The 26,824-nt window shown below is 40.3% G+C and overlaps 1 protein-coding gene across 2 annotated transcripts; it reads right to left on the reverse strand.

Annotated features, from left to right (window-relative positions):
• Positions 1-233: 233 nt before the first annotated feature.
• KICS2 (KICSTOR subunit 2) lies at positions 234-26,815 on the reverse strand (the record flags this gene model as incomplete). Of its 2 annotated transcripts, none has more annotated exons than XM_082351264.1 (3): positions 234-1,477; positions 13,164-13,449; positions 26,581-26,815. In XM_082351264.1, 3 exons carry the CDS (start codon positions 26,813-26,815, stop codon positions 661-663), a joined length of 1,338 nt encoding a protein of 445 aa, XP_082207390.1. In that variant the 3' UTR covers positions 234-660. The 2 variants fall into 2 exon arrangements, with proteins under 2 accessions (XP_082207390.1, XP_082207391.1); XM_082351265.1 differs by lacking the exon at positions 26,581-26,815 and adding an exon at positions 13,690-15,004.
• Between the last annotated feature and the right edge of the window lie 9 nt (positions 26,816-26,824).

Below are 26,824 nucleotides of genomic sequence, written 5' to 3' on the forward strand. Positions count from 1 at the left end.
GTTTTTTATTCCTGTGGGGCTCACCCCAAAGTATTAAAAGTAGCTTTGTAATTCCAAAAAAAAAAAAAAAAAACACCAAATGCTAGGCTACCACTCTGATTCACCTTCAATTTCACAAACTGATAGAAATTTCTCACCAAGACCCTAATTTTGGCATCAAAAATATTAATTTGTTGATCACAAACCTTAAAGTTTCACGTTAATTTGCTAATTTATGAGCTAGAAAACAGTCCTTGATTCTAAAAAAGCCATTTAATATCGTATCCCAATTATTCATCCAGAAAGAGGGGGAAAGGAGAGGGCGTTTGAAATTGTACTGGAACACAACGTTTAGAATAATATAAAACATCTGGAAAGAAAAATCAAAGGCCAATAAATATTAATCTACATGAAATACAGGAAAAAAGGAGAAAATGCCGAAAGTACCTTGCTGTACCACGGAGACCGGCAGCCATGATCACCTAGCTTACTCTTTGGCTATGTATTCAGCTGGCCTTAATTGCTTATAAAGGGTGCAACACAATTAGGGAGGATGTGTCTTTAATTTAGATCTGAAAGCAGCACAGGTGGATGGAAACTCTAATCACAGACCACTGTAGATGGTTAGAGCAATTAAGAACACAATTTCCAGTCTTGAAAACCTTTCACACAAATCACCTTCTAACCTTTGGATCCAGGTTTCAGACTTGCAAAAACCTTGGGGTTCTTAAGGGCAAGTGAGATCTCACTAAGGAAGGAAATAAAGTGGGAGTCTCTTTCAGATTTCTTTGACTCGAAAATGACAACAATGGTAAAGTGGGGTTCTGGGCGGGTAAGGAAGTAGGTGCTCTGAACTTTGTCATCATAGAAGTGGACCACTTTCTCCAAGCTGTTCAGGTCGGACGTGCGGTCTGTCATGATCATGATGACATTGGGCCAGTGCAGGACAGGCCTGTCGCTGGGCAGAGATACCACGGCTGGATACTGATCCACGCCCTTTGGGGCCTCTCTGTAGGAATGGGGGTGGTGGTAGCCATGACCCTGAAAGCTCTCGGAACCCTGGTTGTCAAAGATTAAGGACACGTTGGCAGCGTCGTATTTCCTGATGAAGCTGGAAATCTTTCCAAAGAGGTCTGGGTTGGCTTTTGCAGTCAGCGTTTTCATTTCTGAAGCAGTCGTTTGTCGGCTCAGTGCCTCGTGAAAGTAGAAGCTAAATTTGGCAAGAAGCATGTTTTTGAGTTTCAGCAGCCAAAGGAAAAGGTGTGGGGGCTGAATGGCCTTCTGGGACTGCCCTCCAAACAGATGTTTCTTGGTCTCCCGTTGCTTTTCAAAGATCTGGCCCCAAGTCTGCAGCTTGGTGTGAGCGCTGTGTAAGTTAACCAGAGACGGGAGGAACTTCCACTCGGAGACCTGAGCCTGGGCCTTCAGGAGATGACTCAGTACGTCGACCTCCAGCTGGAAACTGCTTTCCAGAGGACTGAGGATGGGGTGGTGAAATCTAAAGGGGGAAGGGGAATTAACAGAAATGAGTGGAAATGTGACCCCGCAGTGACACTTTCTATCCTCAAAAAAACACAAACAATGTGGTCAGACTAATACTATGTTTGGGGGCAGGGGAAGGAAAGATGGAAAGATTCCATGTTGATTTATTTAAAAGGTCATTCTGATATAATTTCGCCATCTCAGAATTATGTCAGCACCATAGTCTCCCGTGGAAATAGCCTGATGTTAAAAAAAAACAAAAAATGAGAATAGCCACTACCTTCTGTTCAAATACAGAGAAACTGAATTAGCTATAAGTCTTTCTTGGGGTTTTTTGTTTTGTTTTGTTTGTTTGTTTTTGGCCGCGCCTCACGGCTTGTGGGATCTTAGTTCCCTGACCAGTGATCAAACCCGGGCCCACGGCAGTGAAAGCACTGAGTCTTAGCCACTGGACCACCAGCGAATTCCCACTATAAATCTTTCTTAACTCATTTTATTTATTCTGGGAATTGTATGACAAAACAAGGCAATCTGTTTTCAGGGTGTGGTCCTAAACAGGCAAAGAAAAGGTCACTAAAACATCTCTTAAGTGTGTACATAACACATATCAACTTATTTAATGTTCACAGTAACTCCAAAAGGTATTATGAAACCTATTTTGCAGATAAGAGTAGAGACTATAAACCAACTGAAACAGTATACAATCCATAAATGTTTATTAAAGGAATAGAGCTTCCCTGGTGGCACAGTCGTTAAGAATCCGCCTGCCAATGCAGGGGACACAGGTTCGAGCCCTGGTCCGGGAAGATCCCACATGCCACGGAGCAACTAAGCCCATGCACCACAACTACTGAGCCTGCGCTCTAGAGCCCAAGAGCCAGAACTACTGAGCCTGCGTGCCACAACTACTGAAGCCCACGCGCTTAGAGCCCGTGCTCCACAACAAGAGAAGCCACCGCAATGAGAAGCCCACACACTGCAACGAAGAGTAGCCCCGGCTCGCCACAACTAAAGAAAGACCACGTGCAGCAAAGAAACCGCCAAAAAATAAAATAAAGGACTAGAACAAATTTAAAAATTTAAATAAAATAAAATAAAAAATAAAAAAATAAAGGACTAGAACATTAAAAAAATAAAAAAATAAAGGACTAGAACATTAAAAATAAAAAAATAATAAAAATAAAATAAATAAATAAATTAAAAAATTAAAAAATAAAGGACTAGAACATTCATCTGAAAGCCCTTACTCACTCCTAGTTCTCAAATTCCTTTCATATTTAATCACAGTTAAAAACAAAATCGTGGCTAAATTTTAAAAATCTTATACTTCAACCACTTTCCATTTATCTCAGGATAAAATCTAAAATCCTTAGAAAGGCTTGCGAGGCCTTGAATAACCTGGTCCCTCCTCAGCTTGAGCCACATTCCCATTCTTCTCACTTTCTCCATACATTAAATAACTAGAAATGCGATGGTATCACAGAGAAGGTTAAGGTAATAGCACGATTTCATTTCTATTTGTTCTAGACAAAATGTTTTTAAAAAATTTTGACCATGATCTACAGTAAGAAATACACTTTATATTGTGATGAAGTGCATACACCAATAAATAAAAGGTTTTAAAATTTCACATTTACCCTTACTATGCACAATGTACTCTTGATATTTAATAATACATATATTTTAATTAGATTACTACTCACTAACTTAATTTTATGACTCATGGACTGCTACCTGCCGTTTGTAAAACATTTTCTACTTCACTTGTCTAGTAAATTGAGGGGGAAGGGGACAGGCTGTGGGAAGGTCCTCTCTCCCAGGCAGAGGGGATAAAGGGCATGTGCAAAGACCCTGAGGCCAGTGAGAGCCTGAGCCTTTTCCATCAACACTTCTTTCTGCTACTTCAGGTCTCCTCTTCAGAGTCACTTCCTTCAAAATGTCTTCTTTGTCCACCTCCAGACTAGGTCAGGCCCTCTAATTATATCCTCTAGTTTCTTAATACCTGTCTTCCCCTTTGTAGCTTAATTGTATAACTTATCAGACAAACTGGGACATAGGGTCACCCTTGTTTTGAGCTCCTTCTGAGGGGAAGTAAAAGCTACATTCTTCCTTCGCTCCTTTATCTCTCAAACATGCAGCACGTAGTAGAAACTCGGTAAATGTGGTAACTGACTATGTTAAGATTTGAATCCTAGTTTCTGCCTCATTGAATCTGTTGTTTATGACCTAAATGAAGTTCTGTAACAATGAGATGGAATGGTTATCGCTTCTCAGCCTTTTGGCTAATATCAAGTGTGGCAAAGGACTGGATGAGGAGAGTCCTTTCTGTATGGACCACTTAGAGCTTTCTTCCTCATCTTTTTCTTCTGAGAAATGCCCAGGGAGTTTCAGTGTCTGCCTGGCCTGATGTACCTCCTTCTCAAGGAGCCTACATGAAGCCCTTACACTCTTCCTCAAGTTCCAAAGCATCTGCAGAGGTTTCAGGAATTATCTTAGCAAGTGACCCCATTTTAAAGGTGTGGGCAAGATCTAGCATTTCCCAAGCATATCGTATGCCCCAGGCACCATGGGAGATGATTTACAGGCCTGAGCCCATGTAATTTAATTGCTTCACTGTCAATGAGACAGAAGATTCTTACACATCTGTTTTGGCCCTGGTTGAAGAGGAAAATCCTGGTTATCAATTAAACAATTAGGAAAAAAAAATCATCACAAGTAGATCTAGAGTTTTTAAAAATCTATTTAAACAAATGGGATTATGATTAAGAGAGCCCAAACTAGGTTGGATATTATATGATAGAAACTGATTATCATGTGATAAATAGGATGTAGTTATTCACATAAAAATAACACACTGTTTTTTTTCTATTACTGGTATTTTACAATCAACATCCTTCAAGATAGGGAAGCTAAAACATGGGTGGGAGGTGTAGTCTAAGAATACACTCAAAGAATCAGAAAGATAAACCAGATCTCAAATCCTCTAGCTCATGTACTCAATTAATTAACTAATTTGGACTCTTCAAACATTACATGCTTCGAAGTAAACGTTAAGAAAGCCTAACAGGGGACTTCCCTGGTGGCACAGTGGTTGGGGGTCCTCCTGCCAATGCGGGGGACATGGGTTCAAGCTCTGGTCTGGGAGGATCCCACGTGCTGCGGAGTGGCTGAGCCCGTGCGCCACAGCTAACGAGCCTGCGCCCTGGAGCCCATGAGCCACAACTACTGAGGCCCGTGCGCCTGGAGCCCCTGCTCCGCGGTGGGGGGAGGCGCCGCAATGCGAGGCCCACGCACTGCAGCGAGGAGTGGCCCCCCGCTCGCCACAGCTGGAGAGGGCCCGCACAGTGGCAGGCACCCAGCACAGCCAAAAATAAATAAATAAATAAATTTGTAAAAAAAGAAAGCCTAACACACACACACACACACACACACACACACACACACACACACACTATAGCATGTCTCAGAATCTTTGCATTCTGAGAAATGCTCCTACCACCTTAGCCTTTAGGCAACTTGACACTTAATGAGCCTTAAGTATCACGAGATTCTACAATCATGGATATCATGAAAATCTGCCAAGGAGCTATGACCACAGTAAGACTGTTAATAAGAAGAAAATGGTTTCATTCTACCACAAATAACAATACTCGATGTGATTTTTCTGCTTCCAGCTGGAAATCATCATTTATTTCCAATGTTCTCCTTGAAAGAATATGAATTATCTTCTCTGTACAAACCTTTAGAAAGAATTCTGCACAAGCTCTTCCGTATACATATACGGAAAAGTGTTTAAATGTTCAACATTTATTAGGATGAATGTGAATGCCGAAGCTACTTTTCATCCGTAAGAAGAGCTAAAAATTCACGCTAATGTTATTCTGCCAAGACTCTGTGAGATTAGCATTATGTTGTATCATTTTCCCATTCCCACTCTGTGCCTCATACCTATTCACATCTCACACCGTAGTGGGGTCTGTTAAATTGTTGTAATCCAAAAACGTACACCTCAGCTATGGCAGCAAGATTGAAAGAGCCTGAATACAGAATAAATTGACAACTATTTGCAGAGAACATCTGCTCCAAAAAAAGCCAAAAAGAAAGACAGAAAAAGAGAGAGAGAGAGGAAGGGAGCTCCAGCACGCACTCCCTCCTTCACAAATCCCCAACAAGGAGTTCCTTCCAAAACAAGTATGCAGGTCCCATGCACGTGAGAAGTCAGAAGCCCAATTAAAAATAAAACTGTATAGGGAGGGTGGGAGGGAGGGAGACGCAAGAGGGAAGAGATATGGGAACATATGTATATGTATAACTGATTCACTTTGTTATAAAGCAGAAACTAACACACCATTGTAAAGCAATTATACTCCAATAAAGATGTTAAAAAAATTTTTTTAAATAAAACTGTAGTACAATGTGAATATATGAATGTCACACAACTGTACACTTAAGCAACAAAATGTTATGCAGCCATTAAAAAAAAACACCAAGTCCTGATGCATGCTACAACATGGATGAACCTTGGAAACATTATGCTAAGTGAAATCAGCCTGACACAAGAGGACTGATGTCACATGATTCCACTTGTATGAGAGACACCAAAGAGGCAAATTCACAGGGACAGAAATTAGAATAGAGGTCACCAGAGGCTGAGTAGAGGGGAGAATAGGACATTATTGCTGAATGGGTACAGAGTTTCTGTTTGGATGATTAAAAAAAAATTCTGGAAATGGATGGTGGTGATGGTTGCACAACACTGTGAATGTACTTAATACCACTCAACTGCACACTTAAAATGGTTAAGGTGATAAATTTTATATTATGTATGTTTTATTACAACAAAACAATAAAATTTTAAAAAATCAAAAAAAACCCCAAAAAACTGTACATTTAAAAATGGTTAAAAAAGTAAATTTTGTTATGTATATTTCACCACATTTAAAAAATCCATAATCTCATTTAAAACAATCACTTTACTAGTTTTTAGATATAATTACATTGAAGATATAAAGATGAATTAGCCAAAGGTTTGTCCTACAGGACCTCCCCTGGTAGAAGGAGGTATTTATAATGGATATAAGCAGGAAGTAATACATCTCTTACGAGGGGTACAAATCAACTAACAGTTTAGAAAAAGGAGCAATTCCTTTTGGTTGAAAGATTGTGCAGGCCATAGAGGAGACAGGATTTCAGTTGAGTCATAAAGCTTAAAGAACAGGTAGGATTTAGCCACGTGAAGATGAGAGCTTAAATTTCTGGCCCCAATTCTTAACCACCCCTGATTCCACACCCTTTGCTGTGTGATTTTGCGGCCTCTCCCACCAGAGGTAGAGTGTACTTTCCCACCCCTGGGCCATGGATCGGGCTATGTGACTTGCTTTGTTTGGCCAAAGGGATGTTAACAGATCTGATGCAAGCAAAGGCTTAAAATGAGCTTGATTGGGCTTGTTCTTTGGCAGTTGGGCGTCATCACTGGGTAGCTGCTTCCCCTCTAACCTTGGGCTCAGAACGAACACACGTGTAGCTGACCAAGCCCAAAACTCACAGCAATAAGCCAAGACCAATGAGACCAATGGTGTTCAGCAGAGCTACCCAGTTAAGCCCAGCCTACGTCAGACAACTCCCAATAGACCTGCAAGCCCGAAAGTGTGATTTGGGGGTAGTCTGTTATACAAAATAATTGTGGCAACAGCTAATTGACACATGATAGAACTTGATGAAGTTCAGAACACGCTACCCCAAAATATGGCATCTTGGTATACTATTTTAAGCTGAATGAATTTGAGAAATGACATAGGCAGGAAGGACTTTCTGACCCTCTCCTGAAGCAGATCATAAAACCCTCAAGTAAGAGGTTCCCTCCCTGTACCCTGAGGAAAGGAGCATCCTTATCTCCAAAGACGTAAGGTCACAGAGAGAAATCTGAACTAACGGGCCTTGCTGTTTCCCCCAGTTTAGTACACTTAGCTCATACCCTTTTTCATCCTAGCACATTTTTCCACAACTCTCACTCTTCATCAAATCCAGCATAAAAACACAGGTTTAACAACTTCTTTGGGTCTTCATTTCCTTAGAAGGCTCCATGCCACATAAAACCTATATTAAAATACATTTGTATGCTTTTCTCTTGTTAATCTGTCTTTTGTTAAAGGGCCCCCAGCTGAGATACTTAGAAGAGTAAAGGAAAAAGATATTTTTTCCTCCCCTACAAATTGGAGGACATTCTAAACAAACTAAGTAACAGGAACCAACGTAGGAAATGGCAAATACTTATGGGGAATACATTAGATTATGGGCTGTTTTTTTGGTTTCTGCTTAAAATCCTCAAAGTTTTCTCTTTGAAGCTGCTTCCTTTTTACTAGGAGTTTGAGTGCAATTTAAGGCATTTGATGGGCCTTAGATAATTTGAAAAGTTGGGCTGGGGCAAGATCACAGAAAGCCTTGAGCCTCCACTGTTAAGATCTAGGCGAGTCAAATACCTAGAGTAGAACGCGTCCTACAGAAATCGTACTATTGCTGGTTTTGCTTATGAAATTTTCAGTGGGCAACAGTTAACCTTGTTGAACTACACACATGCAACTAACTGTTTCATTAACAGTCTTATCATCATGAATCTTTTTTTTGAAGGCAAAAGGGCATAAAGACTAAATAAATCACTGTTCTGCCCTTGGTGAGAATTCTGTCATTTGAAGCATTCAGATAAAAAAATATGTGCTTCCTAAAATGCAAACAGAAATTTATGTAACTCAGTTTTTTAAAAAATGCTCTTTAAATCCTAGCTATAAAATTATGATTAAAAAATAAAAATCATTTAATAGAATATTATTGCTATACCAGATGGATTTTTAAAAGCTGTCTAGAATGAATAATTGCTGACTTTTTAAAAAAATTATTTCTTAAAAATCATGTTGTAAAACTAGTAGTTTCCAGTGGGGAGAGGGAAGGGGGAGGGGCAATATAGGGGGAGAGGATTAAGAGGTACAAACTATTATACTTAAAATAAGCTACAAGGATATATGGGACTTCCCTGGCGGTCCAGTGGTTAAGACTCTGTGCTTCTACTGCAGGGGGCGCAGGTTTGATCCCTGGTCAGGGAACTAGGATCCTGCATGCTGCGCGGCGTGGCCAAAAAAAAAAAAAGGGATATATGATACAACACAGGGAATACAGCCAATATTTCATAATAACTATAAATGGAGTATAACATTTAAAAATTGTGAATCACTATACAGTACACCTGAAACTTATAATACTGTGTATCAACTATACTTCAATTAAAAGTTCTTGATTTAGGAGAGCATATATTAAATTGCATTTATAATCTATCTTCCAGTTTTGTTTTAACCACGAAATAGAAAGATTAGCCAGAATTTTCTTTTATGTCCACTGTACAAAACAGGTAAATAAATTCAAAACAAATTCTACTGAATCAAAAAATGTTCCATTGATACTTCCTTGGAAATAAAAACCCAAGTTCTACTTCTCCTCAAAAGTATTCAAGGAATAGTAGACACCCTGACCCTGCATGAGTTAATCCATGTTTTTATTTCTAAAGGGCACACAATGAAAACTCAAATGATTAATGTTAATTATTCAATTTGAAATGCAGCATCACAAATGACTGTGATTCTTAAACAAGAATTTACATTTGCTTAATAATGTAATAAGTTTGCCAAAAGAGGAAACCTTTAACACCATCCTACTCTGAGCACACCTGGCTTCCAGAGGAGAAAAACAAAACATGACTCCCCTTCATCTCTGAAAGCAAAGGGCAAATCATGTTAATTTATATCTAAAATAATTTCACTTCCCAAAGAAAATGAATATAGTATACAGAATTTCAACTTTTCAGAAATTCTAAACTAAAGAATTTATGCTGTTCAAATTAACCCAAAGCCTCTACTGTAGATGATTTTTAGGCTAGGATGTGTCTGTGATCATTAATTCCCTATTAAGTAGACAAAGGTAGCATTGGTGGAGGATGGAGACAATAGCTGAAAACACCTATTGACCATATGTGATTTACAGCCAGCTCCATCAGTATCCACTCAGCAGGATAAGGGGTACTGCCAAGTACTGCCCTAAGATCTTCAAGAATGAAACCTGGGCTTTTGCTACTGCAATGGAAGAAATTCCCAGGCCTCTGAGAAGTGGGATGTTTCAAAGAAGGTTCAAAGATGATAGGTCACAAATCTAATAAAATAAAAATAAAAACAATTATATAGTAATAACCATTCATTACTATGACACAACATACACACAGGCGCTTGCACACACATTGGTAAGGTTCAATAACCAGTATATACTAATGTTGGCATCTTTTCCTTATTTATCCAATTTTTCTTGCAGACTTACGTATCAGTATCACAGGGAACTTTTAAAACAGACAGGTTTATAGGCATCCAACCCAAAATCACTGAATCTTACTCTCTTGGGAAAGAAGAAGGGCTCAGGTAAGGGTATTTTTCTTAAGCTCCCAAAATGGTTCAGCAAAACACTTTCACATTAGCATTTAGGAATCACCACATAAGATCTCTTCCTCTTGAGAATCACATCTCCAATTGTACTGTAGTTTTTGGTTTAAAAAAAATTATTTTATTAAAAGAAAACATATACTAATCAGATTTGAGGGAGACTTAAAAGAATATTTCCAAAGATAAAAAAAATTTGTAAACATGTAAAATTTGTTTAAAAAAAGGAAATGTGTTTATTTATATGCATAGACTATCTCTTGAGAATGACAGAACTTGTTAATATTCATTGACTCTTAGGAAAGAAATTAAGTAGCTGAGGAACAGGGGCAGAAGGAGACCTTTCACTACTGCATTTTTTTGTACTTCATAAATTTTGAGCTATGTTAATATATTACCTACTAAAAATAAATAAAAATTTAGAATACAGCTGACCCTTGAATGACAAACATGGGTTTGTACTGCACAGGTCCACTTATATACACATGTAAAATATATTACAAACCCATGTATGTAATATATTTCAGGAGGTAACATATTTTAGTAGGTAATATATTCAATACTTTGAATCTCTGGATGTGGAGTCACAGATATGGAGGAACCTTTGCTTTCTACCTGCCTTTTCTTTCAAAATCCTACCTGCCCTTAAAAGTCTTCTCAGATTCTACCTCCTCTGTGAAGTCTCTTTTAATCTCTCCACGTAGCCTACTTCCCCCAGTCCATTAATCAGATGAGTATTAGGCTTAATTTGGGAATATAAATGAATATATCTGCCTTTCTTTTTTAAGCAAACATATCTGAACTCATATTTCCAAAGGAGTGGTATCCTTCAAGTCATCACTTTCCATTTATTTATTTATTTTAATTTTTTTAAACATCTTTATTGGAGTATAATTGCTTTACAATGTTGTGTTAGTTTCTGCTGTATAACAAAGTGAATCAGCTATACATATACATATGTCCCCATATCTCCTCCCTCTTGCGTCTCCCTCCCACCCTCCCTATCCCACCCCTCTAGGTGGTCACAAAGCACCAAGCTGATCTCCTTGTGCTATGCGGCTGCTTCCCACTAGCTATCTGTTTTACATTTGGTAGTGTATACATGTCAATGTTACTCTCTCACTTCGTCCCAGCTTACCCTTCCCCCTCCCCATGTCCTCAAGTCCATTCTCTACATCTGTGTCATTATTCCTGTCCTGCCCCTAGGTCCATCAGAACCATTTTATTTTTACATTCCATATATATGTATTAGCATACGGTATTTGTTTTTCTCTTTCTGACTTACTTCACTCTGTACGACAGACTCTAGGTCCATCCACCTCACTACAAATAACTCAATTTCGTTTCGTTTTATGGATGAGTATACTCCATTGTATATATGTGCCACATCTTCTTTATCCATTCATCTGTCGATGGACACCTAGGTGGCTTCCATGTCCTGGCGATTGTAAATAGTGCTACAATGAACATTGTGGTGCATGACTCTTTTTGTTTTTTCTTTGTTTTTAACATCTTTATTGGAGTATAATTGCTTTACAATGGTGTGTTAGTTTCTGCTTTATAACGAAGTGAATCAGCTATACATATACACACATCCCCATATCTCTTCCCTCTTGCATCTCCCTCCCTCCCACCCTCCCTATCCCACCCCTCTATGTGGCCACAAAGCACTGAGCTGATCTCCCTGTGCTATGTGGCTGCTTCCCACTAGCTATCAGTTTTACATTTGGTACTGTATATATGTCCATCCCACTCTCTCACTTCGTCCCAGCTTTCCCTTCACCCTCTCCGTATCCTCAAGTCCATCCTCTAGTAGGTCTGCATCTTTATTCCCGTCCTGCCCCTAGGTTCTTCATGACCTTTTTTTTTTCTTTTTTTTTTAGATTCCATATACATGTGTTAGCATACGGTATTTGTTTTTCTCTTTCTGACTCACTTCAGTCTGTATGACAGACTCTAGGTCCATCCACCTCACTACAAACAACTCAATTTCATTTCTTCTTATGGCTGAGTAATATTCCATTGTATATATGTGCCACATCTTCTTTATCCATTCATCTGTCAATGGATACTTAGGTTGCTTCCATGTCCTGACTATTGTAAATAGAGCAATGAACATTGTAGTACATGACTCTTTTTGACTTATGGTTTTCTTAGGGTATATGCCCAGTAGTGGGATTGTTGGGTCGTATGGTAGTTCTATTTTTAGTTTTTTAAGGAACCTCCACACTGTTCTCCATAGTGGCTGTATCAATTTACATTCCCACCAAAAGTGCAAGAGGGCTCCCTTTTCTCCACACCCTCTCCAGCATTTATTGTTGGTAGATTTTTTGATGATGGCCATTCTGACTGGTGTGAGGTGATGCCTCATTGTAGTTCTGATTTGCATTTCTCTAATGATTAGTATCACTTTCCATTTAATTCATCATAAAATTACTGAGCACCTACTATGTGCAAGGCTCTAGGCCAGGCTCCAAGGACCCAAAAATAAAACTGAGTCATTCACAGTCAATGATGTTCACAACACTACTCAAATTCTTTTGAAACTGCTTTTTGGGCCAGGCAGTGAGCAATACTTTATAACCAGTCTCACTTTATAAGCAGCAATTTCCTTCAAAAAAATTTTTCCAGTTGATCAACATCTTTTTTAAAAAAATCAAACTGGCTACAAATATCTTTTTGACTATCAAAAAAACATGCCCTCCTCTAAAGCACAGATGCCTGCCTCCACCAAGGAAGTTTAAGACAAAATCAAAACTATGCGACAGGTGCTGAAAGCAATTATAAAGGAGTTCCCTACACATGTTAAGTAATGGCTCCATCAGAGGAATCAAGTGGATAACTCATCAAGGTGATGACTTTGAAAGGGACATTTATTTGAATAGTGGTTTGTTAAAAAGTCACACTATTTGATATACAATTCTCTTGTTGTGTAAATTCTTTCATAAGCAAAAAAACCAGTTACAATACAACTTTTAATGATTACTTCATTCTCGACCTTTTGCTACTGCTCAGAGAAGCATCTATCCAGTATGGTGTTAACTAAGCCCAAAGAAGATGCCTAATGTATACCTGTTGATTAATTAATGTGTATAAAAGGTAATACAGCTATTTCTCCTTCACAGTTATTCCATCACAGATTTCTGCAGGGGTGTGGGGAAGCCTGAGACTCTGTGTGGGATTGTGAGGCTGCCACATTCTGTCCCTCCCTCCCTCCTCCCCTACACTGACCTGGAGCTGTATTTCTTGAGGATGGTGTCTAAAAGGCCAACGAGCTCTTCGGCATTGATGAACTTCTGTGTGCTGAGGGTATACATCTTCTCATAGAAGTCTGCGATCTCCATCCGAGCCTGAACAAAGAAGCACAGCTGCTCTGACAGGTGGGAAAGGAGCTCTTCCACGTGAGGTGCGGTCCCCCCAAGGGCACCACGGCCAGTCACCACCTTCTTCAGCTCATTATGCAGGGAAGTATAGATGGTGCGGATGGAGTCCTTCCTGCTGAAGAAAGACTGGCCCCCTGGTAGACAAATGATATAAGCACATGATAGGTAAGGTAGAGAAACTGGAAGTACAAAACACCTCTCAGCATCCAAAAGGAAAGAATCTAAACTGCTGAGTTCAATGAGTTTTCACCTACCATGTTCTCTGACTTCTATGATTTGGATTTAAATATTTTGTGATTCATAATTTCACTGTAGAGTAAGTTAACGCCTGGTACAACTCAGTGTAGCGGTGGACCTGTGTATAATTTCCTTACCCAGGAGATTGGTTCAAGATGGCGGACTAGAAGGATATGCTCTCACTCCCTCTGCGAGAACACCGGAATCACAATTAACTGCTGAACAGTCATCGACAGGAAGACACTGGAACTCACCAAAAAAGATACCCCACATCCAAAGACAAAGGAGAAGCCACAGTGAGATGGTAGGAGGGGCACAATCACAATAAAATCAAACCCCATAACTGCTGCGTGGGTGACTCACAAACGACAACACTTACACCACAGAAGTCCACCCACTGGAGTGAAGGTTCTGAGCCCCACGTCAGGCTTCCCAACCTGGGGGTCTGGCAATGGGAGGAGGAATTCCTAGAGAATCAGATTTTGAAAGCTGGCGGGATTTGATTGCAGGACTTCGACAGGACTGGGAGAAACAGAGACTCCACTCTTGGAGGGCACACACAAAGTAGTGTGCGCATAGGGACCCAGGGGAAGGAGCAGTGACCCCATAGGAGACTGAACCAGACCTGCCTGCTAGTGTTGGAGGGTCTCCTGCAGAGGCAGGGGGTGGCTGTGGCTCACCGTGAGGACAAGAACACTGGCAGCAGAAGTTCTGGGAAGTCCTCCTTGGCGTGAGCCCTCCCAGAGTCCGCCATTAGCCCCACCAAAGAGCCCAGGTAGGCTCCAGTGTTGGGTCGCCTCAGGCCAAACAACCAACAGGGAGGGAACCCAGCCCCACCCATCAGCAGACAAGTGGAATAAAGTTTTACTGAGTTCTGCTCACCAGAGCAACAGCCAGCTCTGCCCACCACCAGTCCCTCCCATCAGGAAACTTGCACAAGCCTCTCAGATAGCCTCATCCACCAGAGGGCAGACAGCAGAAGCAAGAAGAACTACAATCCTGCAGCCTGCGGAACAAAAACCACATTCACAGAAAGATAGACAAAATAAAAAGGCAGAGGGCTATGTACCAGATGAAGGAACAAGATAAAACCCCAGAAAAACGAGAATGGAATGTGCAGAGATTAACCAAGATGGCGGAGTAGAAGGACATGCTCTCACTCCCTCTTGCGAGAGCACCAGAATCACAACTAGCTGCTGGACAATCATCAACAGGAAGACACTGGACTTCACCAAGGAGGATACCCCACGTCCAAAGACAGAGGAGAAGCCACAGTGAGACGGTAGGAGGGGCGCAATCAGAGTAAAATCAAATCCCATAACTGCTGCGTGGGTGACTCACAAACTGGAGAATACTTATACCACAGAAGTCCACCCACTGGAGTGAAGGTTCTGAGCCCCACGTCAGGCTTTCTAACCTGCGGGTCCGGCAATGGGAGGAGGAATTCCTAGATAATCAGACTTTGAAGCCTAGTGGGAATTGATTGCAGGACATCGACAGGACTGGGGGAAAGAGAGACCCCACTCTTGGAGGGCGCACATGGAATAGTGTGCGCATCAGGACCCAGGGGAAGGAGCAGTGACCCTGGGGGAGACTGAACCAAACCTACCTGCTACTGTTGGAGGGTCTCCTGCAGAGGTGGGGGCTGGCTCTGTTCCGCCGTGGGGACAAGGACACTGGCAGTGGAGGTTCTGGGAAGTACTCCTTGGCGTGAGCCCTCCAGAGTCTGCCATTAGCCCCACCAAAGACCCCAGGTAGGCTCCAGTACTGGGTTACCTCAGGCAAAACAACCAACAGGGAGGGAACCCAGCCCCACTCATCAACAGTCAAGTGGAATAAAGTTTTATGGAGCTCTGACCACCACAGCAACAGTCAACTCTACCCACCACCAGAGCCTCCCATCAAGCCTCTTAGATACCCTCAACCACCAGAGGGCAGACAGCAGAAGCAGGAAGAACTACAATCCTGCAGCCTGTGGAAAAAAAACCACATTCACAGAAAGATAGACAAGATGAAAAGGCAAAGGGCTATATACCAGATGAAGGAACAAGATAAAACCCCAGAAAAACAACTAAATGAAGTGGAGATAGGCAACCTTCCAGAAAAAGAATTCAGAATAATGATAGTGAAGATGATCCAGGACCTCGGAATAAGAATGGAGGCAAAGATTGAGAAGATGCAAGAAATGATTAACAAAGACCTAGAAAAATTAAAGAACAAACAAACAGAGATGACCAATACAATAACTGAAATGAAAACTACACTAGAAGGAATCAACAGCAGAATAACTGAGGCAGAAGAACGGATAAGTGACCTGGAAGACAGAATGGTGGAATTCACTGCTGCGGAACAGAATAAAGAAAAAAAAAAGAATGGGCTTCCCTGGTGGCGCAGTGGTTGAGAGTCTGCCTGCCAATGCAGGGGACACGAGTTCGAACCCTGGTCTGGGAAGATCCCACATGCCGCGGAGTAACTAGGCCCATGAGCCACAATTACTGAGCCTGCGCGTCTGGAGCCTGCACTCCGCAACAAGGCCGCGATAATGAGAGGCCTGTGCACCGCGATGAAGAATGGCCCCCACTTGCCACAACTAGAGAAAGCCCTCGCACAGAAACGAAGACCCAACACAGCCATAAATAAATAAAATAAACCCAAAGTTTAAAAAAAAAAAGAAAAAAGAAAAAAAAAGAAAAAAGAATGAAAAGAAATGAAGACAGCCTAAGAGACCGCTGGGACAACATTAAACGCAACAACATTCGCATTATAGGGGTCCCAGAGGAGAAGAGAGAGAGAAAGGACCAGAGAAAATATTTGAAGAGATTATAGTCAAAAACTTCCCTAACATGGGAAAGGAAATAGCCACCCAAGTCCAGGAAGTGCAGAGAGTCCCATACAGGATAAACCCAAGGAGAAACACGCCGAGACACATAGTAATCAAAGTGGCAAAAATTAAAGACAAAGAAAAATTATTGACAGCAGCAAGGGAAAAACGACAAATAACATACAAGGGAACTCCCATGAGGTTAACAGCTGATTTCTCAGCAGAAACTCTACAAGCCAGAAGAGACTGACATGATATACTTAAAGTGATGAAAGGGAAGAACCTACAACCAAGACTACTCTACCGGCAAGGATCTCATTTAGATTTGATGGAGAAATCAAAAGCTTTACAGGGGGCTTCCCTGGTGGCACAGTGGTTGAGAATCTGCCTGCCAATGCAGGGGACACAGGTTCAAGCCCTGGTCTGGGAAGATCCCACATGCCACGGAGCAACTAGGCCCGTGAGCCACAATTACTGAGCCTGCGCGTTTGGAGCCTGTGCTCCACAACAAGAGAGGCCGCGATAATGAGAGGCCCGTGCACCGCGATGAAGAGTGGTCCCCACTTGCCACAACTAGAGAAAGCCCTCGGACAGAAATGAAGACCCAACACAGTCATAAATAAAATAAATAAATAAATATTTTAAAAAGAAAAAAAAAAGCTTTACAGACAAGCAAAAGCTAAGAGAATTCAGCACCACCAAACCAGCTCTACAACAAATGCTAAAGGAACTTCTCTAAGTGGGAAACACAAGAGAAGAAAAGGACCTACAAAAACAAACCCAAAACAATTAAGAAAACGGTCATAGGAACATACATATTGATAATTACCTTAAACGTGAATGGATTAAATGCTCCAACCAAAAGACACAGGCTTGCTGAATGGATACAAAAACAAGACCCATATATATGCTGTCTACAAGAGACCCACTTCAGACTGAAACTGAGGGGATGGAAAAAGGTATTCCATGCAAATGGAAATCAAAAGAAAGCTGGAGTAGCAATACTCATATCAGATAAAATAGACTTTAAAATAAAGAATGTTACAAGAGACGAGGAAGGACACTACATAATGATCAAGGGATCAATCCAAGAAGAAGATATAACAATTATAAATATATATGCACCCAACATAGGAGCACCTCAATACATAAGGCAACTGCTAACAGCTATAAAAGAGGAAATGGACAGTAACACAATAATAGTGGGGGACTTTAACACCTCACTTACATCAACGGACAGATCATACAAACAGAAAATTAATAAGGAAACACAAGTTTAAATGACACAATAGACCAGATAGATTTAATTGATATTTATAGGACATTCCATCCAAAAATAGCAGATTAAACATTCTTCTCAAGTGCGCACGTAACATTCTCCAGGATAGATCACATCTTGGGTCACAAATCAAGCCTCAGTAAATTTAAGAAAAATGAAATCATATCAAGCATCTTTTCTGCCCACAATGCTATGAGATCAGAAATCAATTACAGGGAAAAAAATGTAAAAAATGCAAACACATGGAAGCTAAACCATATGTTACTAAATAACCAAGAGATCACTGAAGAAATCAAAGACGAAATCAAAAATACCTAGAGACAAATGACAATGAAAACATGACGATCCAAAATCTATGGGATGCAGCAAAAGCAGTTCTAAGAGGGAAGTTTATAGCAATACAATCTTACCTCAAGAAACAACAAACATCTCAAATAAACAATCAAACCTTACACCGAAAGGAACTAGAGAAAGAAGAACAAACAAAACCCGAAGTTAGTAGAAGGAAGGAAATCATAAAGATCAGAGCAGAAATAAATGAAATAGAAACAAAGAAAACAATAGCAAAGATCAATAAAACTAAAAGCTGGTTCTTTGAGAAGATAAACAAAATTGATAAACCATTAGCCAGACTCATCAAGAAAAAGAGGGAGAGAACTCAGTAAAATTAGAAATGAAAATGGAGAAGTTACAACAGACACTGCAGAAATACAAAGCATCCGAAGAGACTACTACAAGCAACTCTATGCCAATAAAATGAACAACCTGGAAGAAATGGACAAATTCTTAGAATGGTATAACCTTCCAAGACTGAACCAGGAAGAAACAGAAAATATGAACAGACCAATCACAAGTAATGAATTTGAAACTGTGATTAAAAATCTTCCAACAAACAAAAGTCCAGGACCAGATGGCTTCACAGGTGAATTCTATCAAACATTTAGAGAAGAGCTAACACCCATCCTTCTCAAACTCTTCCAAAAAATTGCAGAGGAAGGAACACTCCCAAACTCATTCTATGAGGCCACCATCACCCTGATACCAAAACCAGACAAAGATACTACAAAAAAATAAAATTACAGACCAATATTTCTGATGAATATAGATGCAAAAATTCTCAACAAAATACTAGCAAACAGAATCCAACAACACATTAAAAGGATCATACACCATGATCAAGTGGGATTTATCCCAGGGATGCAAGGATTCTTCAATATATGCAAATCAATCAATGTGATACACCATATTAACAAATTGAAGAATAAAAACCATATGATCATCTCAATAGATGCAGAAAAAGCTTCTGACAAAATTCAACACCCATTTATGATAAAAACTCTCCACAAAGTGGGCATAGAGGGAACCTACCTCAACATTATAAAGGCCATATATGACAAACCCACAGTAAACATCATTCTCAATGGTGAAAAACTGAAAGCATTTCCTCTAAGATCAGGAAGAAAACAAGGATGTCCACTCTTACCACTATTATTCAACATAGTTTTTAAAGTCCTAGCCATGGCAATCAGAAAAGAAAAAGAAATAAAAGGAATACAAATTGGAAAAGAAGAAGTAAAACTGTCACTGTTTGCAGATGACATGATACTATATATAGAGAATTCTAAAGATGCCACCAGAAAACTACTAGAGCTAATCAATGAATTTGGTAAAGTTGCAGAATACAAAATTAATGCACAGAAATCTCTTGCATTCCTATGCACTAATGATGAAAAATCTGAAAGAGAAATTAAGGAAACACTCCCATTTACCACTGCAACAAAAAGAATAAAATACCTAGGAATAAACCTACCTAGGGAGACAAAAGACCTGTATGCAGAAAACTATAAGACACTGATGAAAGAAATTAAAGATGATACAAACAGATGGAGAGATATACCATGTTCTTGGATTGGAAGAATCAGCATTGTGAAAATGTCTATATTACCCAAAGCAATCTATACAGATCAATGCAATCCCTATCAAATTACCAATGGCATTCTATACAGAACTACAACAAAAATTCCTAAAATTTGTATGGAGACACAAAAGACCCCGAATAGCCAAAGCAGTCTTGAGGGAAAAAAATGGAGCTGGAGGAATCAGACTCCCTGACTTCAGACTATACTACAAAGCTACAGTAATCAAGCCAGTATGGTACTGGCACAAAAACAGAAATACAGATCAATGGGACAGGACAGAAAGCCCAGAGATAAACCCACACACCTATGGTCAACTAATCTATGACAAAGGAGGCAAGGATATACAATAGAGAAATGACAGTCTCTTCAATAAGTGGTGCTGGGAAAACTGGACAGCAAATGTAAAAGAATGATATTAGAACACTCCTTAACACCATACACAAAAATAAACTCAAAATGGATTAGAGACCTAAATGTAAGATCGGACACTATAAAACTCTTAGAGGAAAACATAGGAAGAACACTCTCTGACATAAATCACAGCAAGATCTTTTTTAATCCACCTCGTAGAGTAATGGAAATAAAAACAAAAATAAGAAATGGGACCTAATGAAACTTAAAAGCTTTTGCAAAGCAAAGGAAACTACAAACAAGACGAACAGACAACTCTCAGAATGGGAGAAAGTATTTGCAAATGTATCAATGGACAAAGCACTAATCTCCAAAATATATAAACAGCTCATGCAGCTCAATATTAAAAAAACAAACAACCCAATCCAAAAATGGGCAGAAGACCTAAATAGACATTTCTCCAAAGAAGACATACAGATGGCCAAGAAGCACATGAAAAGCCGCTCAATATCACTAATTATTAGAGAAATGCAAATCAAAACTACAATGAGGGGCTTCCCTGGTGGCACAGTAGTTGAGAATCTGCCTGCCAATGCAGGGGACATGGGTTCAAGCCCTGGTCTGGGAAGATGCCACATGCCGCGGAGCAACTAGGCCCGTGAGCCACAATTACTGAGCCTGCGCGTCTGGAGCCTGTGCTCCGCAACAAGAGAGGCCGCGATAGTGAGAGGCCCACGCACTGCGATGAAGAGTGGCCCCCACTTGCCGCAACTAGAGAAAGCCCTCACACAGAAACGAAGACTCAACACAGCCATAAATAAATAAATAAATAAATAATTTAAAAAAAAAAACTACAATGAGGTATCACCTCACACCAGTTAGAATGGGCATCATCAGAAAATCTACAAACAACAAATGCTGGAGAGGGTGTGGAGAAAAGGGAACCTTCTTGCACTGTTCATGGGATTGTAAACTGATACAGCCACTATGGAGAACAGTGTGGAGGTTCCTTAAAAAATAAAAAATAGAACTACCATATAACCCAGTAATCCCACTACTGCGCATATACCCAGAGAACACCATAATTCAAAAAGATACATGCACTCCAATGTTCATTGCAGCACTATTTACAATAGCCAGGACATGGAAGCAACCTAAATGCCCATCGACAGACGAATGGATAAAGAAGATGTGATATATATATATACGATGGAATATTACTCAGCCGTGAAAAGGAACAAAATTGGGTCATTTGTAGAGACGTGGATGGATCTAGAGACCGTCATACAGACTGAAGTAAGTCAGAAAGAGAAAAACAAATATCGTATATTAACGCATATATGTGGAACCTAGAAAAATGGTACAGATGAACCGGTTTGCAGGGCAGAAATTGAGTCACAGATGTAGAGAACAAACGTATGGACACCAAGGGGGGAAAGTGGCGGGGGTGGTGTGATGAACTGGGAGATTGGGATTGACATATATACACTAACATGTATAAAATGAATAACTAATAAGAACCTGCTGTATAAAAAAACAAATAAAATAAAATTCAAAAATAAAATTTCCTTACCCATGCGCCAATATTTCCCCAGCCCACTTCAATGAGGATTCAGATCTAATTCAGAGGATGATTAACCTAGCAAGTGACATCAACCTGGATCTAAAAAGCCCTCCTTCCACATAAACATATTTAAAAGAAAAGAGAACACCCAATTATGAAACACTGTTGTTATTCCTGGTAAATCAGAAAATTTTATTTCTGCTTTGGAGTTGCATTTTTCCTTTCAAGCTATGAGAAAATGGAAAACACAGACTACTGGGATCCTATGGGAACAAAGTGACTGTTAGTGCTCTTAACAAGGCTGACACTATAGGTTATATCATAATAAGCACCATATTGTGAATTATTAAGAGTAGGAAGTGGGACTTCCCTGGTGGCGCAGTGGTTAAGAATCCAGCTGCTAACGCAGGGGACATGGGTTTGATCTCTGGTCCGGGAAGATCCCACATGCTGTGGACCAACTAAGCCCATGTGCCACAGCTACTGAGCCTGCGCTGTAGAGCCTGCGGGCCACAACTACTGAGCCCACGTGCCACAACTACTGAAGCCCACGCGCCTAGAGCCCATGCTCCGCAACAAGAGAAGCCACTGCAATGAGAAGCCCGCACACCGCATCGAAGAATAGCCCCCGCTCACCGCAACTAGAGAAAGCCCACGCGCAGCAACGAAGACCCAAAGCAGCCAAAAATAAAGAAAGAAAGAAAAGAAAATAGAGAAAAAAAAAAAACAGTAGGAAGCAATTATAAATAACTACTGCTGTAACTCATGTTGTAACTCAGGAGTTCCAAAGGAAATCAGCAAAAAGTAAGGCCACATACATTCTTTTCAACAACCAAAAAGGTTCAAATGGCATAGACATTATTTCTTTACTTCTGTATTAATACATGATCAACTATGTTTCTAATAATTATGGGGCCAGTTTCATAGATGTTTTCTTAAGCAATTCTGTACCCCACCAAAGGTCAGAGGTAAGACATTAGGAGAACAAAAAGAAACAGGGCAGGTTTAAAACAGTAATTCTTAGGAATATATAAAAATCTCAGAAATGAATGACATTTTAAATTTTCTGTTGGTATTCACAGAATGCTTTAATGAATGAGTTACTATTCTAAACATACCAATTAGGAGTATAAATTACTTATCAAGGCATTTGTAAAATGTCCTCTTAATGAATGAAACATTTCACAATTCATTGCCCAGTTTGTATTTCAAGAAATGAATCTTATATCCCTTACCACTATGGCAGCCACCTTGTCCCAGTTTACCCATGACTTTCCAGGTTTTAGTACTGAAGGGCTAGCTTCTCAGGAAACCCTTAGTCCCATGTCCTGAAAACCCCCTCAACTCCGGGCAAACCTATAGGGTTGGTCACCCTACTACTACTGATTTCACAGGCAAACTGCTGATACTGAAAAAGTGTTTTCTCCAATATACTGCCCAGACTGACTAGCATTCACATCATTTCTCCTACTAATAGCAGGAAAAACCATATGGTACAGGTGGATTGACCCTGACAACAACATCCCATACAAGACTGTATCCTGGAAGGTTTGCCTTTCCTCTCCACCCATATTAAGTCTAGCTTTGCAGATTTTGTAAAGTGATGGTATGAAATAAATGGACCTCTGTGCCCAGATCTAAGACAAAGTCTCTGAGGTTACGAAGGTAGCAAGAGTACTAAGTAAAATTTAAAAGCTCTGGAAGACTGAAAGACTTGGTTCCAAATCCCAGCTTCCAAATTTACAAGCTGTGTGATGTGCACAGGACTTAACCTTAGCCACTTTGAGCCTTAGTTGTTGTTTTAACATGAAACTAAAAAGACACAATGAAATAACATTTGGTATGTAACACGCCTGGAGCAAAGCACGCAATCAATACTGCTAATCCCTTCCCCTTCCATTTATAACTGATATAAGAATCTCTCAATACTACAGGGTTGGGCTTCTGCAACTCTGTGGTAAATTGGGAGTTTCAAGTACTGTAAAAAGAATAGCTACCTATTTGATAGCTAGCTAGGTGACCTTAATTGTGTACTCACTTCCGCTGTTAAACAAGGTGAACTTGGTGAAAATTTTAACTCTGGGTGAAAAAGGGATACCTTCCTTCATTAGATTACCCTTACCTGGGGGCGTGGAAACACCATATAAATATAAAGAATACCTTTTAAAGCTTATCAATAAACATCCATTACTACTATGTGAAACCAAGTTACCTGACACTTTAAGGAAGGGAGAGACCACCAACGCATTTGTTTTAAACATGTCTCTCTTCTCAAAGCTCTCAGGAGCACAAGCCTACTTGGTGACTACCCTGGTTACGAATATCCAATGGGGAGTGGCCTTCCTTCATGCTGGGAAATAAGGAATCAGAGACACCAGACTTCTTGTCTCAGTTTTTTGAATTTACAAAATATGATTATTTTGAATTGTTTCCATGGGAGTCTCGTTTTATGAATGCTCATTATTTTTCAAGATTTCAACAGTCTATCTCACATCATGAAATTTCAAGGAATGAGTATATTAAAGTTTTGCACTTCTAATTGAATATTTTATTCCACAACTTCTTGCTAATGATAATCTTAAAACATCAGTTCTCAAGTTAAGTCATTTTCTACCATGGTATCTTCCAGCCACCAGATGTTGAGGAAACTCTCCAGCAATGAAACAAAGGGGAGAAAAGTATGACCTTCTAAAGTCCTCTGCGGTACTGAGTCAGCATATTTTAATCACTGATCTTTCCCCAAATAGATATATTCTCCCCTCAAAGTAAAGAGAGGGCTCCAAGATAAGGGTTCGCCCCAAAGTTTTTCAGCTGAGCCAAGACAGGAACAGAAGGCTCCCTGTCACGTCTGTTCTTTGTCTAAAGTCCCACGCTTGCATCTATAACCAGGATTCACTGCCAAGGTCTCCAATAAACACCAGTCACAAAAGTGCGGTCAAAAAGACTCACTTTTTAAAACCGTGCTTTCTACTGTTTAAAAAATACACATAAACTTTTTGTTTTGCTTTTTAAAGAAAACCGTATAAATGTTCTAAATAGCAAAGTAGTTGAAGAACATGGGACTGTTTTAAGTGGCAACACAAAAATTTTCCCAAGTTTTTAAGAAAATGGAGAGTCAACTCAATAATCATTAAGTCATATTGTAAGCACGTTGATATCACAAACATTCCAGTATCAAAAAACTGTAAGGTAACTGCAAAGCTAAAAATTTACATCTGGAACCTACATTTACTGTACATGCGAGTAAGTCATGTGGCATTAAACATGCCATTTTCAGAACATTCACACCGAAGTGACAGATCAGCTGGGAGCCTGAACAGCGCCTGAGCATGTTTCACAGTGTAAATTGCTCCGTGGATCAATTTCAAAGCACAGCCCTCAGGCTCACCCATCCAAGCTGGGGTCTGTGCAGAACTAATCACTTTACATAATAAGAGCCACTTCAGAGAACCCAAGTCAGAGACAGTGATGGCCTTGCGCATGTTCTTAGGCACAGCCAGGCACCTAAAACCAGGCACATACAACTTAAACTAGAGTAGATATCTTAACTGAGGTCTATACATAGGCTTTAGGAAATCCAACTGAACCCTTTCAGATTACATGCAAAATTGTATTACATATATATTTTTCTGGGGAGTGAGGCCACAGGTTATCAAATCCTCATAGGTGAGCTAAAAGAAAAAAACCTAAGAAACATGGCACTGGGATCAATCACCATTCTTCATGAGGCGGGGGAATCTAAAAACACTAAAACTGCAAGAAAATTACCCACCTTCAATTTTACAGCCAGAATCCTCCCCATTTTCATATATACATAATAATATGTAAATTATTTAATATATAACTAAATTATACTACATCTACAATTTTTATAAATCATTTGGATACAAACACAATCTGACAGTTCAAAGGTAGGTATTCTGGTATAGGCTCTGTCACCTACCCGCACAACTGCATGCACACAATTTGCCAATCTGTAGGATGGGGAATTATAACACTGCAAGAGCAATTGTAAATTTCTGAGAAGTGCCACTGTAAGTAAGGGAGGAAAAAATACACGAGGTGAAACTATCTGACTAGTTGTTGCCAATAAGTCAACACACTAAATAACAAGTTATTGTTTGAAAAGCTGAAGCACAGTCAAGATCTCAGAAAGCCCTGCCCCTTGAGTGTTTACTGAAAGCAAGATGTACATGGTCACCTTCAGGCTATATAAGGAAACTGGGGGGAGAAACTCAAACTGGAATCTGCTCTCAATTGTACACTTCTATTTTATACTGTTATGTGTCCTTCATTCATACCAGACCCTGTGCCTCTGATATTAAAGGGTCTAAAATACGCCAAAGTACTAAAACAACTCTAAAAGCTCTGGGATTCATAATATTGGTAATTATAAGTAGTAATACTTCGTATGTATAGCCCTTGGCTTTCACATATATTATTTCCTTCTGATTTACTCATACTAATTGTTTCTACTCGTGAAAATCAGCTTAATCAGCTCCTGCATCTTATTTTCAGGGGCAAGATTTATCATGGGATGATAAGAGTGTTTACCATTTTCCCTGTAAGGCCCCTCTTGTTAGTGTTAGTCATATTTCTTGCCTTTCCTGTCCAGCATTCATTTTTCTGTTCATTCATTAGATATTTATTGTGGCTACGAAGAGGGGGTAGGACTCCATCTGTAACTCTCTAGGGCCTTAAGAAGCCAGACAATAGTGTTCATGAATTCTAACTAGGTTGTATTGCCAAGTTTTGCTCCTCTCGCCGCAGTGTCACTGGTTAGAGAGCGAGGACATCAAAGTTTAACTTCTCATTTACGGCACCAATCCATGCATGAGCAAAATGGATACAGCCATCGGTTTGAAGCACAGCCCTGCAAACAACATCCACCCCGGCGGCCAATCTATCTGCCGCGGAGGCCGGTGGGCGGGGTTTATGGAAGCCGAGGGAAGGACGGGATCGGTGGGAGGAGACCTGGGAGTGCGGAGTTGAGCCTGCGGCTAAGTGACAGAGACAGGAAACCCAAGCCACTGCCGATGGGGGAATATACTCCCTTTCCTTCCTGAAGGGGCACGGGGGTCGGGGCGGAGGTACCTAGTTTCTGCCCCAGGTAGGTGAGGCTGTGATAGACCTTCTCTGCCGCGGCCAGGTGGGCCAAGGCCGCCAGCAGCGACAGCCAGCTGCCCCCCGCGCTCTTGTTGGCCTCTCGTTCCTTCTCCACATTGTCCTTGGCCTTGTCGTAAGAGAAGATACCCAGGTGAGAGAAGAACGTCTCCAGCACCGCCTGTTCCACCGGGACCGGGGCTGCCAGCGGGATAGACTCCCCCATGCGAGCTGC

The sequence above is a fragment of the Balaenoptera borealis genome (genome assembly GCF_965194805.1).
Source record: "Balaenoptera borealis genome assembly, chromosome: 13".
Taxonomy (NCBI): domain Eukaryota; kingdom Metazoa; phylum Chordata; class Mammalia; order Artiodactyla; family Balaenopteridae; genus Balaenoptera; species Balaenoptera borealis.